The 12343-nt window shown below is 30.0% G+C and overlaps 2 protein-coding genes across 3 annotated transcripts in view; both read left to right on the forward strand.

Moving 5' to 3' along the window:
• The first annotated feature begins 1251 nt into the window (after positions 1 to 1251).
• On the forward strand, positions 1252 to 1957 carry LOC123271213 (C-type lectin domain family 10 member A-like). Of its 2 annotated transcripts, XM_044737471.1 has the most exons (3): positions 1252 to 1372; positions 1456 to 1489; positions 1562 to 1957. In XM_044737471.1, the coding sequence occupies exons 1-3, from the start codon at positions 1285 to 1287 to the stop codon at positions 1953 to 1955; spliced, it is 516 nt and encodes a 171-aa protein (XP_044593406.1). In that variant the 5' UTR covers positions 1252 to 1284; the 3' UTR covers positions 1956 to 1957. The 2 variants fall into 2 exon arrangements, with proteins under 2 accessions (XP_044593406.1, XP_044593407.1); XM_044737472.1 differs by lacking the exon at positions 1456 to 1489.
• A 3759-nt stretch (positions 1958 to 5716) lies between these two features.
• The window catches only part of LOC123272271 (dynein axonemal heavy chain 2), a 54576-nt gene continuing 47949 nt past the window's right edge, over positions 5717 to 12343 (forward strand). Inside the window, exons 1-3 of the mRNA XM_044738969.1 lie at positions 5717 to 5802; positions 7512 to 7585; positions 7770 to 8127. Coding sequence (XP_044594904.1) covers positions 7541 to 7585; positions 7770 to 8127 — 403 coding nt within the window. The 5' untranslated portion in view covers positions 5717 to 5802; positions 7512 to 7540. The remainder of the gene's footprint in view (positions 5803 to 7511; positions 7586 to 7769; positions 8128 to 12343) is intronic.

Genomic DNA, 12343 nt, shown 5'->3' on the forward strand with positions numbered 1-12343 from the left:
GACATTACATCCGCGATGCTATATCAGCGTCATAATGTCCGTGACAAATTTGGGAACTGGGTGAATAAAGGATAAGGGGAAAGGGGGGACCTTTTTTTACTTAGTAAGAATTTTTTGGTAACTGAAAAAATATAATTCGGACAGCCCGGACCGGGACACGAACCCGGATCGTTCAGTTACGCGCCAAAGGCTCTACCAGTTAAGCTATCCGAGGCACTGTCTGTAACTATTATTCAGTCACCTATTAAGACCTGGCTGAGTAAACGCCACCGTCCATCTTACGGTAAATAACAAATAATTAATTTGTAATTGAATTTGTCGTATAGACAAGTCAGCGATATAGTCACGGATATAATGTCGCGGTTATTTTGTCGTGTCGCCCAGCGGATCATCAAATTGACGATCTATATCATTATTTTAGGCCTTACATTTAGTTGATTCAACTATACAGATCCTCACGTTGACAAAACAGTTGCCTATTTTGACGAAACTACATATATTTACAAGAGCTATTCTCTGTACGCTTAAGTGAAACAAATGAATCCTTAAATTAGAAATCCGGATCGTTATTTTAAGGATACATCATTTGAGGATACGTTGGATAGTCATTTTAACAATATTTTTGTTTCCGTGCAGAAAATATTGTGTAAAAAAACCACGTTCCATCAGGTCGGGGAGAGGGGGGGGGGTCTGAGAAGGGCTAAAATATGACCACGTAGTTTATGGACGCTCCCTAGTGATTGTTGTAATTCGTATTATGATGCCTGAGGTAGATCTAATAAATGACCGAAACGTCGCAGAAATAATAATGTAATTATTATTATGATTATATTTTGTCCAGATTCCTGATATCGAAATATTTATAATTATCAAAGTTCACTTATTCACAATGATCAAAATTTATTAATATGAATATAATTTTTATTTTATTTATAACTATTCAAAAAAATAAAATCATAAATCAATTTTTTCAGAATATAATCTAGTTTTTCGTAAAATTTTTCAATTTTCAAAAAAAAAACTTTTCCTCGCTCAAAATTGAATTCATAAATCCCCGAATTTATAATGTCCAAAAATCGCTACTCTATTAATACTTTTGTTTAGCGTGAATATTTTTAAATTCTATCATGTTGTCATAAACTTATAAATTTATCTGCCGAACTCAATATTATAACCTTTAGCCTCCTCTTAACAAATATAGATAAAAATTCTCTGAATACGATGACAGTTTAAAGCAAGTATAATATTTTAAAGTAGTCTATTTTATACTTTTGTGTAATTAAAATGAATTCTTTACTCTGTATCTTTATTTTTTTATTCATAGTAACAACAAGTGAATCCCAATGCACGGATTGTGTCGACACTGCTGTCAGTAAGTTAAAAAAAAATAAACATAATTTTATTAAAATTAAAATATGAACTACTAATAAAAATAACAGAAAATACAATTTTAAGGTCAACTTAAAGTGCAAAAGCCCGAAGGCTACAAGTGAGTTCGACAAAAAAATAGTTTATGTCAGGAATGTCAATTAAACTTTAATAAATGTTTAAAAAATTTCAGACCCTGGGGCAATAATTTATACAAAGCTTATAATGTTGCGAAGAATTGGAACAATGCACAACAGACATGCCAAGGAGATAACGGAAATTTGGCCGTCATAAATTCAAGGGAAGAAGCCCAATTTGTTCAGCAGCTGGTAATCAATGCCCGACCAATCACCGGGTCGACATATCCCGGTGGCTGGGTCGGGTTCAGAGACTCCGATGGTGCAGCTAATTGGCAAACACTTACTGGACAAAATTTAAATCAGGCTGGGTATGATGTGTGGTGGAGAAAAGGGGATCGGGCCAAGAAAAATAAGTGTGGAGCAATTAAAATTTGCGGAAGATTCTCTGCGGTTTCGTGCGATGATCGAATTGCTTTTGTTTGTGAGATTAAACCTTCGGTTGATTGATTTATTAATATAATTATTATTTGATGAAAAAAATTTCTTTAAATTGCAAAGTTATCTTCTAGAATCCACTAATAATTTAACAAGCTTGGCGATATTCCAGCGTCATAACACGAGTTTACTAAAACCTGAAGCGGCAAAATTTTCCCCAGATATTCAATTTCCTTAGCGACCGAAAAATGTCAGCCTCTGGCTATTTCTTGCACTGATGTGTCGCAATTTTTACTTATCTGTGTAATGCACAGAATAAATTAAAATGTTGCGGTATTTACTGATAAAAAAAATTGAACTTCAAAAAAAAAATATTTAATTAAAAAGAAAAATATCATCTTCGAAATTTAGTAAGAATTCATTTAAAAAATTCAGAAATTTAAACAACAAAATCAAACTGAAGAATATTTTTTTTAAGAGACATTTTGCACCATACCATATCTAGTAATTGTATATAATAAGAACTACTTCTGGAGTTTTTTTTCTATTCGAAGCAGGAAAGCCGAGGCAAAGGTTACTTAAAAGGGAAAAAATAGGTTAAATTGAAACGGTTAGTTTTCGGAATAGTAAGTGTGATAAGTCAACGAAACAGCGGCAAGTGACAAGTGAACGTTATTTCTGGTGGTTGCAGATGCAAAGTACCATAGAGCTTGCGGTTTAGCAGGCGACCAAACCGCACATGACCGAAAAAGAGGGTGAGAAAGTATGAAGAGCCCACCAGTACTACGTACACACATGTCTAACCCAGTTATAAACATTACCTTTTATAATTGTTATTATTATCTCTGTTTTAGTTCTTAATTTAAATTTAGTCATTTATTTTTCGACTTTCTGAAACTGCAATTGGAGATCGGATAAAAAAAACATCGATTTATGGAAAAATTTTAAATATGTACACAGAAAGAAAAATTTCTTGACTGGAGAACAAAATTCTTGGCTCAAGAAAATTTTCGGGTGCCTGAAGGAACATCGAAGTTGTGTTGGCCGAAGTAAAAATATTTCGAGAAATTCTATTCTTAGTGGAAGTAATTTTTTCTTAATTAAAATTATCATAAATACTTTATGCAATGAATTTTTACATTTGATCAAGATTTTTAGATACTTTAGGGAAGCAGCGCCACCTGCTTCAGCTGAGAAAAAAATTTTCTCACCTAAAGAAAATTTTTCTCTTGAATATTTGATACCCATTTTATATTATTTTAGCGTGCAATTATACATATCGAATGAAAAAAAATGATGAAATATTATTTGATCTTCCCATTTGACATGTTAATCAATAAAAATATTAATGAAAATTTACTTCTATCTTTATTTTTAATTTTTTGGAGCAAGAGAGAAATTTTCTCAAGTCAAGAAAATTTACTTCTATCAAGAACTAAATTTTTTGGAGCAAGAGGCTAAATTTTCTCAAAACAACAAGATTTTTTTGACTTAAATAAATTTTCTTGGATCAAGATACGTATTTCTTAAAGCAAGAGAATTAATTTTGTTGAAATAAGTGAAATTTCTTGTGTCAAAAAAAAATTTTTTTTTCGCTCCAGAAAATAATTAGGAAGAAAAATATTTTCTTGGTTCTAGTGAACCTTTTTTTCTGTATAGAAAATTAGATATTCTGAAATTTTTTTTTGTTACGCTTAAAAAAAAAGAAAGGGGAAGTTTACGCCGTCACTAAAGTAATTAATCGGAAGCCCAAGTAATCAAATCTTTAAAAGAGAAACCTAATAAACTTTCGATCAAGGAAACTACGAGGGCGAGAAAAGAGGGTGGAGAAAGCTGGTAGTATCACCCGAGGGCATTATTTTCGGAGTCGGTTGTATATCGTGGAGTACCTAGCATTCGGCGCCTCGTTTGCTACCACAAGTACTGAGCCCGCGGAAGCCGTTAATATTCATATATTCTAACGAAGACTCAGAGTGCATAGCAGTTAGGTCGTCGACAACGACTTTACCGCAACCACGACAACGACGACGGCCGTGATTATTGTTCCGAAACAACGCGCTTGTCCTCCACTTTGATTTCTTTTATACACCCCGGGCTCCAGGCTATTGTCCCTTTTCTTCAAGTCGCACTTCCATTCTTTACGGGCTACTTCCTGTATCGCCCTACACAATCCTAACACCCACCAAATCCTCTCTTCTCTCATATAAAATTTTTCTTCACACATATAACTGTATCTTTTTGTATATATGTATATATATATGTTGATGTTGACGGTGATGGTGAGTATCCAGCTTATATTCAATTGGCTTTTGTACCACAATGTGCTCGAGGAATCATCAATATATATGATATTGCTTTGGGATCAGCAGAAAAGAAAACGTTTCAATGATCCTGAAAAAAATGTATAAAGACCATATAAAGAAGGTCCAGCTTATCAAAATGACAAAGCTATATCGTTCAAATGGTCTGTGATCTTCTTTGAGCTTATCATTCCGCATAATAAGTTCTTTTATATTTTATTATTATTATTGTTTGATTATTATTATTATTATTATTATTATTATTATTATTATTATTATTATTATTATTATTGTTATTATTTTTATTATCTATATTATTGAAAGAATAAGAAAAATTTTGTGTCCAGGATAGTCATATCAAAAAAATAATATCATTCTTACCGATAATCAATTTATGATGATAACCATTTAGGCTACATTCAAAAATTCTCTATCTCTAGATACATAATTAAGAAATGACCTTGTATTTTGAGAACTATTGACATTTTTAAAGATATAAGCCCATCCCGATGTTACACTCATCAAGACCTTTCATTTGAGTACCAACATCAATTTTTCATATATTTATATATATTATATATATGTATATATGAAAAATGTATCAAAATGCATGCGGGTACTCTAATGAAAGCTCTTGATGAGTGCAACATCGGAATGAGCTTATATATTTAAAAACTGCAATAGTTAAGGAAGTACAGTGCAATTTAACATAATTAAGAAACTACCTTGTATCTTGTGAACTACTAACATTTTAAAAGAAATAAGCTCATCCTGATGTTACACTCATCGAGACCTTTCATTTGAATACCCACATCAATTTTTCATATATTTATAGATAATATATATATGTATGTATGAAAAATATATCAAAAATGCATGTGGGTATTCTAATGAAAGCTCTTGATAAGTGTAACATCGGGATGAGATTATATCTTTATAAATGTGAATAATAAAGCCATGACGTTGTATTTTGTTCGATGATATTTTTAACGATATAAGCTCATCCTGGAGTTACACTCATCGAGACCTTTCATTTGAGTACCCACATCAATTTTTCATTTATTTATATATATCATATATATTACATATATGTATATATGAAAAATATATCAAAAATGCATGTAGGTACTCAAATGAAAGCTCTTGATGAGTTTAACATTGGGCTGAGCTTATATCGTTAAAAACATTACTAGTTAAGAAATTACAGTGCAATTTAACAAAAGTCATTATTTAATAAAGTAAAATTTTAATTATTTATAATTCACAAATCACGGCAGTCACATAGTGACTGAAAGGTTGCTAGTTATTATTATTTTCGGTAATGCATGATGACATACTGTCACTTGTTATTAATGCGATAATAAAAATTATGTTTTTAGAGGTTAAATAATACCTAATAGTTTATGCTAACAAAAAATAAAAGAAAACAATACCAAGTTGTTAAATACTGAGACGTGTTATAAATTCACGTAGAAAAAAAGTCGAGGACGTTTACACGAGACTTAACGTCAATAAAATGCAGCAAGAGGAAGATATACTGAGAGATAAGTCAACAGATGACTTAAGACGGGCATATTTGGACGCAGAGACCAGCGATGAAGACCAGACTCCAATTAAAAGTAGCTATCTAATCCTATTTAATTAATTAAACATAATAAAATCAGTGTATAAAATTGTAAACTAATTCGCTATTAAAACTTTATAAATAAGCCCACCAGATGAAATATATATATATATATATATATATATATATAGCATATATATATATATATATATATATATATATATATATATTGCATAACAATGCGAATTCCCGAAGGTGTCGGAGAATTTTCGATAGTTATCAACATACATTTATAAACACAAGTCACACAACAGCACAGACAGCCTCGACGATACGAGTTTCAGGATTCGGCGTCAAGGTAACTCTCCGGGCGTAATAATGCAGTGGCCGGTGAACCGCTCGCAGTAGTTATACTAGAGTACACAAGCGCATTCACTGACAATTAATGCGAGTTTCCCGGGAGATTCCAAGCCGCCGGTTGACACGCCCCGCGATGTGCTACTGAGTTACACTATTTATACCGACTGCATTCATGTTAATTCTCGTATTACTTCCGCATTAAATATATAACTACTTAATTAACTTTTCATTCAGATTACATGCGATAATCCTCAAAATGTAAATAAATATTCTCAGACTTATTTTTTTTGTTTTCTTAATTCTTAATTCTTAACTTCATTTTATTGTTATTATGAGATAGTAAAGTAATAATAATTATTATTATTACAAGTACTTTTCAAAGTTCAAAATAAAATTATGTTATTATTTTACAATAATATTATTGAAGAAATTTAATTTGATCCTTAAATAATTATTAATGCTAGCAAAAAATTTTACACGTGGAAAAAAATAAACTGTAAAATTCAATGGGATTCCAGTTAATTTTTATAATTTCAAACAGTACAGCAGACATCGAAGTGGCACAAATGTAAATATTACAAAACTTAATGGAGCAAGTGTAAGCGCCACAATTTTTAATTTAATATCGAAAATGTGATTAGTAGCTGTCACTATAGTAAATAACGACTCTCTCATCTTAAAAAATTACAGTTTTAGACAGTAAAAATTGCCGTTTCAATATATAGTCTATACTATGGGAAGAAGGGGAAGGTCTCACACTCGGAGAATTTAACATTTGAAACAGTAAAAATTCTACTCTTAAAATATATATTTTACCAGTCCAAGCAAATCAATAATTATAGTTTGATTTTTAGCGTTGCGTTTAAAATTTACCATTTTACCTTGTAAATATTGACGTTGCTTGTATAGAAATCTAGTAACTGTAGTTTATATTTTTTACATATCATGCGATCATTTTTTACGTACGAAATGATAAATATCAGTCAAAATTCTTAATTATTATACTTAAACATTTTTCAATTTCACATAGCGAATATTACTGTTTGAAATAATATTTTCTTCCATGTAAATAATAAATTGTAGCATTTAAATGATAAATATTATAAAGTGATTGTTAAAATCACGATTTTATTGTTTGAAATGGTAATTTTTTCCAGTTGATTATCATTTATTATAAATCGACTATTATTTATTACAGTTTACTTTTTCCTGTATATCTAACCAGATAAAATCATCATAAAATTTTGCCATATTTTATCTAAAATATAAAAATAATAAAAAGTCGAGTCGAGTTAGTTCTGGCTGTTGGGGTGACGCTCAGTTGGTTTTAATTTTTCTCAATTTATTTTTAATGCACAAAAGTTTCTCTTCAATTCTAATTAACAAAACTTTTTCAATCGCTAGGCGATAAGGAAACAGAAAGACCCAAGGAAATGTCACTGAGAACGACTTACGACCGCGAGGAACTTAAAAAACTGGTAAGAAAAATTCATCTTATTCATTGAGAATGTTGAGAGTTGAATCTCAAACGGAATAAAAAAAAAAATCCAGCTGTATATTCAAATAATAATAATAATATAAAATAAATTTTTTATCTAAAAGTTTATCCGAGTGAAAATTATGATTAAAAGTTTATAATTATTTTTACTCAATTTTTAACAGATTGGTTTTGTTAAAAATATGACAGCGTTATCAAACCTCGATGAAAATTATTGGAACGATTCGGCATCAGTTATTGAAGATATAGAACTATTTTTAACGAACACCCATTTAAAAGTTTTAACTATTTTTTTTAACAAAAATATTTTAACGAGTGACTTTAATTTTACGAATCTCAACCATCACGCCGGAGAACTCGCGTATTTTATACGCAAAAAAGACCAAGCTTTTCACGCTGATACTTTTCACGAGGAAATTATTTTCGGAACAATTGACACCAGAAACATAGAAGCGACAATCATTGCACTCACAAGCAAGGTTCTTGCACCGATTTTTATGAATATTTACTCGTGGAACAACAGTATCCTTTTTAGAATAATTAACTCGAGAAATATGCATCAGTACACTATAACAAATCGGGAATGAATCTGAAAACATCCGAATGCGGAGTTTTTAGACGAAAATAAATTTAATTTAACTAAAATATCATTAATGGTGTAAAATTACAAATTATCACAAAATTTACAAAATAATATTCAATTATATTAAATGTAAATATTATCGTACCGCAGAAATCTAAATTCAGATTTGGACATAAAAGTTTTTGAGTGATATAACACAGATGCGTGAGGGAGAATGAACGAGCAAACCCTCTGATCCACCGCAGGTTAAATGAGACCGTGATTACTATTTCGAGGATAACGTTACATTTTGGGTGATACAAGCCACTAGTAATTTGGTAGTAATTGGAGGCCAAGGGCTCTTGATTAGCTAGTTTACGGTGACCGTGAATAATTTAGTTTAATCATACAGCACGCGGTGCATTCCGTACTTTTGCCTCCGGGCATTGTCATGATCGTCAACTGGTTTAAATATTATTTGGCTACTGAATATGAATTGAAAATTTATCAATTTCAAAATCGCAATTAATAAGATTTTTGTTATTACTCCAATTTTCTACATTGTATGTTTCTTTGGAATATGTTTGAATATTACTATAAAATTACAAAAAAATTTCTGCAAATTTTGTTTCAAATAACTAAAAATTTCCTTCCTTTGCTCCTTAAAAAGTATCAAATTAAAAAATAACTAGCAACCTTGCAGTCACTAAGTAACTGTCATGATTTATGAACTATAAATAAATAAAATTTTGCTTTATTAAATAATGAATTTGATTGAAATGCACTGTACTTTCTTAACTATTGAAGTTTTTATATATATTAGCTCATCCTGATGTTACACTCATCAAGAGCTTTCATTTGAGTACTCACATGCATTTTGATATATTTTTCATATATACATATATATAATATATATAAATATATGAAAAATTGATGTGGGTACTCAAATGAAAGGTCTTGATGAATGTACCATCGGGATGAGCTAATATCTTTAAAAATGTCAATAGTTCACAAGATACAAGGTAGTTTCTTAATTATGTTATATTGCACTGTACTTTCTTAACTATTGAAGTTTTTAAATATATAAGCTTATCCCGATGTTACACTCATTAAGAGCTTTCATTTGAGTACCTACATGGATTTCGATATATTTTTCATATATACATATATATATAATATATATAAATATATGAAAAATTGATGTGGGTACTCAAATGAAAGGTCTCGATGAGTGTAACATCGAAATGAGCTTATCTCTAAAAATGTCATTAATTGACTAGATACAAGGTCATTTCTTAACTATTGACATTTTTAAATATATAAGCTCATCCCGATGTTACACTCATCAAGAGCTTTCATTAGAGTACCCACATGCATTTTTATATATTTCTCATACATACATATATATAATATATATAAATATATGAAAAATTCATGTTGGTACTCAAATGAAAAGTCTTGATGAGTGTAACATCGGGATGAGCTTATATCTTTAAAAATGTCAATAGTTTACAAGATACAAGGTTATTTATCAATTACATATCTAGAAATAGAGCATTTTCGAATGCAGCCTAAATACTTATCATAATAAATTGACTATAGCTGAGAATGATATGGAACCTTAAAAAGGCACAAATTCAAGTCAATACCTTTGCAATGACACTAAATTTCACTAAAAAAAATAAACGATTTTATCATATCGCTATCCTGAACACAAAATTTTTCTTATTCTCTTAATAATATAGATAATTGGTCTATAATACTAAAAATGATTTCAATGTAAAGAATTAATAAAAAAGAATATGAAATGTTGAAATGGTAAAAACAACAGAATTAAATATTTTGATCCCAACATCATAAGAAGCATAAAGTAGAAAAGTAATAAAAAAATTCTTGGTAGTAAGTTTTAAAAAAGAATTTTATGATTTAAGAAAAAGTTTTGTAATTTATTCCTTAACGGTTCGACAACATGCGTAAAAGCAAACTTTGGTATGAGCTTGTACGGATTTCTGAGCAGTCTCACCGAGCAGAGATATAAAGCAGGGGGTTTAACCGTAATTTATGTGCCGATTGAAACAAATAATCTAACGGTGACAGAAGCCTGCAGCAATAAAGAGCTGATGGACCGGCTGGAGAAGCTCATTTTTCTGTGGACCAAACAAATAAGACTGGCGCTGTCAGAATCCGAGAGCCAGATAATTAATGCTCGGTTTACATGCATTATTGATGAACATAAATTCTGGACAACACGCTGTTAGTATTGCTCTTGTTTATTATGTATTTTTATTAAATGTTTAATGTTTAATATTACACTCGAAATTCAATTTTATACCTTTGTCCTCCCAGCATTTAACTGCGGAATAAAGGTAGACTAGATCTAGAGGTATATAGGGTTAGAGAGTCTGAGCGGGAGATGTAGAGTGTAATATCCTGGGTCACGATCCTCATCCTTGTGAATTTGGGTTAACGCCCGTAGTTTCGCCTAAAGGCACTTCTGAAGGGATAAACGAGACTACGAAATCACCACAGGGATTTAAATTGTCCACCGAGGGATATGCATCCGGTCATAAGCGCTGGGACGAATCTCAACTAACAATAACGCCATCAGTATTAACTATTTATCAACCTTATCATTTTCACTTTATTTATTTTTACCAACATTTCTTCATTATCATTTTTTGATTGCTTCTGTGAGCATTAAGTTTCAGATGAAGAAATTTTTCCTGGATTTATAGTATGAATTTTATGAATGGTAGAACAATTACCATGATTCAATGAAAAAATTATTTTATTTAAGAATTTTTTGTCTTAAATTCTGACTCTTGATTCGAGAAAACTGTACCTGGGTTGATAAATATTGACACTTGATTGCAAAAGTTATTTATATTACCATCAGTCAATACAGAAAATTCATTTACCGACGCTTATTAGTTAGAGGCGGCAATTGTTGCAACCATCAATACGGTTCCATGATAACTGATCCCAGCAATTTGGTCACACGACATCTGATACCACGAGAACTGAGCCCAGCGATAAGTGATCCCACTATCAATTTATAAGCTTGTTACCTTTATTACCATTTATTAAGATTTTTATAAAAAACATAATTAAAAAGTAAAAAATAAATTTATAATATGGATTAAAATCTAACTCTCTAGTAAGCAGATAATTCAGCGACCATGCGCCATCTGTTGAAAATTTTCAAAACTAATTTCGATCGAAAAATTTTATGGGGACATGTATGCACTGATAGAAGAATTTAGTACGGAGTACTAAACTGATTTAGTAACAAAATTTTTATTCATTTATTTGGGAGAAACAAATATTTTGCGCTCATCAATATTATTTGTTACAGTTTAATAAATGATTTCTTTATATGAGCAAAGCCTTATTACATGGAAATAAATATTTATTTCCACCAAATAATATTTAGTAACAGGTACTAAATATTTCTTTGGCAAGTATTGTCGGTAAATGGCTATGCTTTAATTCCAATGTTTATGTGATACATAACCTATTCACTGACTTAGATTATTTTATTCAGCTCGATTTTGGGAGATTTATTAAACCTTTAAAAACACACATACTCTTAATAAATGTCTTCTATATATGTCTTTTCTCACTGGAGTTCAGTTTACAATTTTCAATTTGTCTATTATTGATGTGTTAAAAACTTTTTTAATTTTAAATTTTATAAATGTCTCAAATGAAAAATATAATTTAATGAGATTTTTTTCTTTATAATACCTTATATTTTTACTTAAAATTATTTATTATAATTATTTTTATTTATTTTAAGTTAAAAAGTTAGCTTACACACTAAAATTAGTTAAAAAATTAATTTCTTTGATACCAATAAACGATTTATTGAGTAGCAATAAATCATTTATTGAATACTACTAAATATTTATTTGGTGGAACCAAATGAGCTTTAATAAATGATTTAGTACCTATTACTAAATATTTGGTAATGAAAAGTTTGTTACTAAATCATTTAGTATGTTACTAAATCTTATTAAATAGAACTAAATTCTTTTATCAGTGTGGGTAAATAATTATAAACTTAAGTTTTGTTATTTTTTCGTATGTCATTATCCTTAAACTTCATCTGGGATGAGTTTCTATAAGGATTAATTGACGTCGGGATCATTTGACGTTGAAATCAATTTTCCGGGG

The sequence above is a fragment of the Cotesia glomerata genome, linkage group LG9, assembly GCF_020080835.1.
Source record: "Cotesia glomerata isolate CgM1 linkage group LG9, MPM_Cglom_v2.3, whole genome shotgun sequence".
Classification (NCBI taxonomy): Eukaryota; Metazoa; Arthropoda; class Insecta; order Hymenoptera; family Braconidae; genus Cotesia; species Cotesia glomerata.